Source organism: Chiloscyllium plagiosum, chromosome 12 (assembly GCF_004010195.1).
Source record: "Chiloscyllium plagiosum isolate BGI_BamShark_2017 chromosome 12, ASM401019v2, whole genome shotgun sequence".
In the NCBI taxonomy this organism is placed as follows: domain Eukaryota; kingdom Metazoa; phylum Chordata; class Chondrichthyes; order Orectolobiformes; family Hemiscylliidae; genus Chiloscyllium; species Chiloscyllium plagiosum.
In genome coordinates, this window is record NC_057721.1 from 34,382,713 (window position 1) to 34,389,628 (window position 6,916).

Consider the following 6,916-nt stretch of genomic DNA (forward strand, 5'->3'; position numbering starts at 1 on the left):
GAATTTTAAACTTAAATAAAGAAAAAAGACAATCACTAGGGAATGAAAGCAGAGCTAGCTAAAATGAATTAGCAAATTTGATGAAGGGATAGATCAATAGAGGTGCAGTTGCAAATATTTGAAAGAATATTTCAGAATTTACATTCCACAAGATACAAAATCTCCAAGAGGAAAACCCAACATATGTGGTTAACTAAAATTTTTAAAAGTAGTATCAAACTTAGAGAAAAGCATATGATTGTTCAAAATACACACCTGCCAGTCTACTTTCACTGACTGGTGTACAAGGGCACCCAGATCCTTTTCTGCATTTACATCTTCCAGCATCTAAACATTTAAATAAAACTCTGCCTTTCTGTTCTTCATACCAAAATGTTTCACTTCACATTTGTACTGCCATCTTTTACCCATTCACTCAATTGGTCTAAATCACCTTGAAGCCTCTTTGTATCTCCGTCATTATTCACAATCCCATCCAATTCTGTATTTAGAAATCTTGGAAAATATCATATTTGTTTCTCTCATTAGCTCACTTATATATATTGTGAGTATCTGGGACCAAAGCTCTGACCTTTGCAGTATCCTACTAGTCACTGCCTGCCACTCGGAAAACACCCATTATGTTCAGTTTCTATGTCATGTCTATCAACTAATTAAAGATCCATGCTAACATATTACCCCAATTAATGTTCTTTAATGCTGCCCACCAAACTCTTATGAGGACTCTTGTCAAAAACCTTCTGAATATCAAAATGCACTACATCTTTTAGTTCTCCCTTATCTATTCTATTAGTTACAGTCTCAAAAATCTCCAGATTTTTGTCTTTCATAAGCACATGCTGGCTTTGTCCAATCTCCTCAAATGTTTTCCAAATGCTCTGTTATCCTGTCTTTTGTAATTGTCTGCAACATTTTCCCACTATTGGTGTTAGGCTAACTGATCTGATATTCTCTCTCTTTTTGCTCTCTCTCCCTTTTTAAGGAATCATGCCCTCGTGATTTCTCAGCCTTTAACCACATTAAATCCTCCCCTCACAACTTTCTTAATTCAACTAGACTTCCTTCAATTCCTCCCTCTCATTAGATGTCTGATTCTCTAGCATTTCTGGCAGGTTATTTGTGCCCTCTTTTGTGACAGCAGAACCAAATTATTGTGTTCAATTTTTTTTTGCCATATCTTTCTGTCCTTCATTGTTTCACCAGTTTTTGATCATAATGCATCTGCATGTGTCTTCACTAATTTTGTTTTCCTTACATATTTATAGAAGCCTTTATGACCAGTATATATCTATCTCCATTGTGCTAATACCATTTTTTAATTAGTGGAACCACACTCCTACCTCTAATATCCTATCCTTGTTAAATGTCATATAACCTTTAATATTCACGACTAAATCTATGTCATTGTGTAGCCTGCAGAAATGTCCCTATATTGGTGTACCTATCTATTTGTCTTTGTGTTGTCTGTAGTTTTAAAATGCTATCTTCAAAAAGTCTGTTTTATCTTGCGATGGAAGTTAGTGCTTGATTTTATGAAAAGACCTGAATTTTGATGGAATTTGGCTCCATCCACTATTTTAAATAATTTCATCTGATGTGTGTTTCATGATTAGACATGATCTTTTCCTGACATGGTGAAGAGTTGTGAAAAGCATCATGCTTGAATAATTAGTGGCAAATTAATCTACAGGTAAAATACATGGCTGAAAGTCATAAATTTTGTGAAAATGCATGAAATGACCTTCACTATCTTTCTTTCATTATAGTGGCAATAGGTGGAGAAGGAGAACAAGTTGCACTGGGCCTGAAGGGAAAGATCAGTACAAGTGGCTAAATGTGAAGTCAAACATTTTGGTATGAAAAGGGAAAGGAAGGGGAATGTTGAGCACACCTTTCCTTCTGCCTGTATAACAGTTATGTGTTTGGAACATGCTTTGAGACTTGATTGAATTCTTTGATGAGGTAACATTGAAGTTTCTGTTATTAAATCATCCATATTATATACTTAGACCTGCAGAAGGTATTTGACCAAGAGCCAAGCACTTTATTAAATCTTTGAAATTAAGGACTAAATGGCAGTATTTCTGCAAAATTTGCTCAGTGCTGTAAAGCAAAGAGTGGATGTTGGGGATGGACAGACTTTTTTTTGATTGGGTGATGGTTTATCATGTTACTCCCCACCAGGTAAAATATGGAATATTACCCTGGAGAAAAAAAAAATGTCCTGATAGAAAACCATTTCTAGGTATTGTTGTGATCTTTTAGGAGTCTATCTCCTAACTGGCTAACTCCACATCCACTGTCTACTTAATGAACATGGGAAGGTTACTCCAGACTGAAGGGCAAATAAGAGAACCTACAGAAATGCCAACCCCACTAGAATAGGTGGGATTTTGATATATATACTTCCATTTGTATTTTTAAAAAGCCAGAGCTTCAAAGTTGTGAAGATAGGTACAATCCCCTCTATGTGATGGCTTACAACTGTGTCCCACTAATGCCTGCAACTGTTGTGGGTGTTAAATATAGGAGGCTTTGTGGAGCCCTTGGCTACCCTTTGGTACGTAAATATTCATGTTGACTATTGACTGCTCAGTGAGTGGATAGTCCCCTTGCCACTTTTTGCCACCTCTCACAAGTTTGGCCTGTAGAAAGAACTTTGAAAAGTGTGATGCTGGAAAAGCATAGCTAGTCAGGCAACATCCAAGGAGCAGAAAAATCGATGTTTTGAGCATAAGCCCAATTTATCAATATGATCTTCCAATGTAATGTTTTTCAGATCCTGCAAAGGAAATTGCTTCAACAGAACAGGTAGTTAAGATTCCGCCCTAATATTTTTGTCCCCATAACTGGATCCACATTTTGTGGAAGTGTGAATTAGTAAGATCGGGCTGGATTATTTGTTACTGATGCATCAGGAAGTAAATTGTTCAGCAGCAGATAATGACCCATATGATTTACAAGCAATATTAACAAAAATACTGTTCTTTCTGGTGAATGAAACTATTAGTGACATTTAACTGTATATAGCTTGCAACTAGCATACATACCCATATCTGGTACATTATCAACGTTTTCATAAAATGGCATATTCTTTTGTGGTTTTTGGTAAAGTGCTGTAGAGGAAATAGGATTGATATATTAACAATAATAGTCTATTTTACATGATCTATTCCATCATCAATCAGTGAAACATTTTGATAATAGTGAAATTACCATGAGAAATTCCAAACAATATAGTACCAAAATTCCATTTCTTAACAACTATCAATCTCAACAATTCTCATTGAATTAAGAGTATCAATAGGCATCTGTGTCACTCCTTTAAAATAATCTTGAACTGATTGAAGTTGATGCAAATTTCATGTAATTTACTTAATTTACATTATGGGTTGGAATGAATTCCAGCGCACTATTGGTAACAGATGAGCAAGCGTATGCTTGCACAATCACAGACATTTATAATTCAAAAATCATCATATCATTTCTGATCATAGAGCTTGCTTAGTGTCTAAAGAAGCTTTGGTAATTAATTGTGCTGAAGCAATTTGTGGAAATTGCACAGCTGCACCACATCAGTCAACCACTCATTTATCATTGTAACATATTTCCACTTTATTTTCAGGACAAGCTTTTCCATGAGTGATGAGTAACTGTATCAAAGGTCTCATTGAAAGCCAAATTTATGACATCCACTGCAGTTGTTACATCTTCAAAGAAAGCCATTGATTTAGATTGACAAGCCTTCTGCTTCACAGGTATAATGTGTGAGAGATGCTCTCTAGATCACTTGAATAAGAAGCCACCTAACGGAGCTATTGAAAGGGAGGCCACATCCATCTAAGACACTATTACTTTTGAAGAACATAAATAGTTAGTTGATGACGGTATCCTAGTTGTTGTGGTGGTGTCCCCATAGTCTTACTAGACTGTAGGGATGCTCTGTAGTCACAGAGACAACTGGTGGTGTTTTAACGTGAAGGCCACCATACTTAAGGTGAGGGGAGACGTTGAGAAGGAGACTCCTTCATAGTAACCTCAGCTGGTGATAGGAGTTGAATCCATACTATTGGCATCACACCATCTAGTCAACTGAGCTAAACCAATGTTGGCTTACAAAACATCTTTCACAAGAAGCCTGCACAGATTACTTAACAAGGCAAGTCTGTTGCTGCAGAATTCTGACTATGGATCACAGGTTAACTATATTCCTTTCAGCAAGAAGTTGTGGTGAATGGTTATTGATGTACTAGAAGCCTGATTATGGATATATGCATACCTTGCCTTTATGAGAGTTTAGCTTTAAGATTGTTATGTGTTCTGTGCAACTCTGTATGGCAGTCAATCTACATTAAATCTACAAGTTACTGTAGCACAGAAATCAATTGGTTTGCTGGAATATCTGCTTCATAAGTTTTAATATGTTTCACTGTTTTAAATAAACTCATCTGAGGAGTATATCAGTCCCTGGTGTATGTTTCATGATTAAACCATGATCTTTAACATGACATGGTGAACAGTTGTGGAAAGCATCATTCTCGAACAATTAGCGGCAAATTAATCTACGGGTAAAATACATGGCTGAAAGCCATAAATTATGTGAAAATGTGTGAAATGACCTTCAATATCTTTATTTCATTACAGTGTCAGAATAAATGACTGCTATTGAAGGAGTCCAGTGAAAGGTGACTAGACTGACTCCCAGGATGGCAGGACTGACATATGAGGAAAGATTGGATTGACTGGGCTTGTGCTCGCTGGAATTTAGAAGAATAAAAACATACAAAATCATGATGGAATTGTAGAGGCTAGATCTGGGAAGAATGTTCCCAATGTTGGGGAAGTCCAGATCAAGAGGTCGTATTCTAAGAATAAGGGGTAAGCTATTCAGGACTGAGATAAGGACGAATTTCTTCTCTCAGAGAGTTGTGAACCTGTGGAATTCTCTCCCACAGGAAGCTGTAGGGGCCATTTCAATTAGATATATTCGCAAGGGAGCTGGACATGGCTAAATGGATCAAGGGGAATGGAGAGAAAATGGGAATGGGATACTGAGATTGCATGATCAGCCATGATCCTATTGAATGGCAGTGCAGGCTCAAAGACCAAATGGTCTACTGCTGCAAGTATTTTCTATGTTTCTATGAAGAAACTAGTTTAACTCGTTTTGAGAGAAACAAGTGATCAAGTTATGTGCCAGCTTGATGTAAAGCAAGGAAAATGTGGTTGATGACATAATGCCGGAATGTCTACGAAATGCTCTAATTGGGACACAACAGATGTCCTAACAGAATTCAAAATGATTAATCAACGTTCAGAGTTATGACTTTTAGATTTGGGTATCTGATACTGAGAAACAAGCCATTAAAATTTGCTTGGCAATTGAAGATGAAACCACAGGATAGAAAACATCAGGACTAATAACTAAGGTGGTAAAAGGCGCCTAAAAGATATGGCCCTGATCGGAAGATTAATTCAGTATCAGATTAAACTTCCATATTCATCAAGAGAATGCATGTCATTTAGACAGAAGCTAATAGAATCCATAGATCACTTTGAGAGCAAATGCAGAGAAAAGCTTCATTGTGATATTTCAGAATGTGTTGAAAGGGTCAGCGGACTCGAAATGTTAACTCTGTTTCTCTGTTTCTCTCTCCACAGAGGCTTCCTGACCTGCTGACTTTCTCCAGCACTTTGTTATTGTTTGAAGGATATTCCCTCAACCCATGTTTTTGGATTCCAATGTTTGTGATAAACCTACAGTAAAAAATCCTTTGAGATGAAATCAAAGAAGCTTTTGTGAACCAGACACACATACAAGCACTCCATGAAATTAAGGAAAGCAGGACAGGAGATAAAATAGTTTGTGGATAAGTTTTGAAAAATCCCGTTGAATAATTCACTTGAGTTACAACTTTCCCTGAAGTCCTCCTTCAACAATAGTTTCCTTGATGAGCTAAGCCCATTTTTCTTTTCTTGCAGGTGAAGTATAGGCTTTATTCCAACCTGCAACTTGGAGACAAAGCCAACGGCTCTGAGGCAGGTTGCAAACTCAGCCTGGAGTCCTGTTTTCTCTGTGGAGGTCAAACACCAGTAGAATCCCAGCACTGTTTATTTAAACCATTCAACTAGCCTAGCTTTCAGTCTTTTCAGTCATATGCAATTCAACTACTGATAGCCCATCTTACTGGACAAATTGGAAGATCAGTATGCCAACTAACTCTACCTCCCCCAGTAGAGTTTCCATTATGAGTTGGTGAGGTAACTGTAAAAAGATTATTGCTTATTTTGACAGAATGATGTTGATTGTTCCCTTTTGTCCAGAGCTGACTGGAAGCAGAAGGCTCACCACCAAGTCCTTTGTGTCAGCTACAGCTGCAGGTCTGTGTAATGCAACAGGTTCAGATGCTTTTGCAAATATAATCACATAATTATTCTTGGCCATTTAATGAGTTCAGCAATGTTGTCCCATGAAACAAAAGAAGATAAACACAAAACTATAGAAGAGAATGTGTTTTTTGGGGGGGATCTTTTCTTTATGGTTCCTTGCCATTAAATGAGGAAATGATTATTAGATCATATTCTTTAACATAATAGTTGTCAGTAGTATCCCTCAGAGATCATTGGGTTTTTTCATATATGGGGAGAAAGTGAGGTCTGCAGACGCTGGAGATCAAAGCTGAAACTTTATTGCTGGAACAGCACAGCAGGTCAGGCAGCATCTAGGGAACAGAAGATTCGACGTTTCGGGCACATGCCCTTCTTCAGGAATGAGCAGAGAGTGTTCAGCAGGAGAAGATAAAAGGTAGGGAGGAGGGACTTGGAGGAGACACTCTCTGCTCAGTCCTGAAGAAGGGCATGTGCCCGAAACGTCGAATCTTCTGTTCCCTAGATGCTGCCTGACCTGCTGTGCTGT

General features: G+C 37.6%; 1 protein-coding gene across 1 annotated transcript in view; it reads right to left on the reverse strand.

Annotated features, from left to right (window-relative positions):
• Positions 1-377: 377 nt before the first annotated feature.
• The window catches only part of LOC122555495 (T-cell immunoreceptor with Ig and ITIM domains-like), a 32,061-nt gene continuing 25,522 nt past the window's right edge, over positions 378-6,916 (reverse strand). The window contains exons 5-6 of the mRNA XM_043701520.1: positions 3,051-3,116; positions 378-481 (exon numbers count right to left, since the gene is read on the reverse strand). Of these exons, the coding sequence (XP_043557455.1) occupies positions 378-481; positions 3,051-3,116 (170 nt within the window). The remainder of the gene's footprint in view (positions 482-3,050; positions 3,117-6,916) is intronic.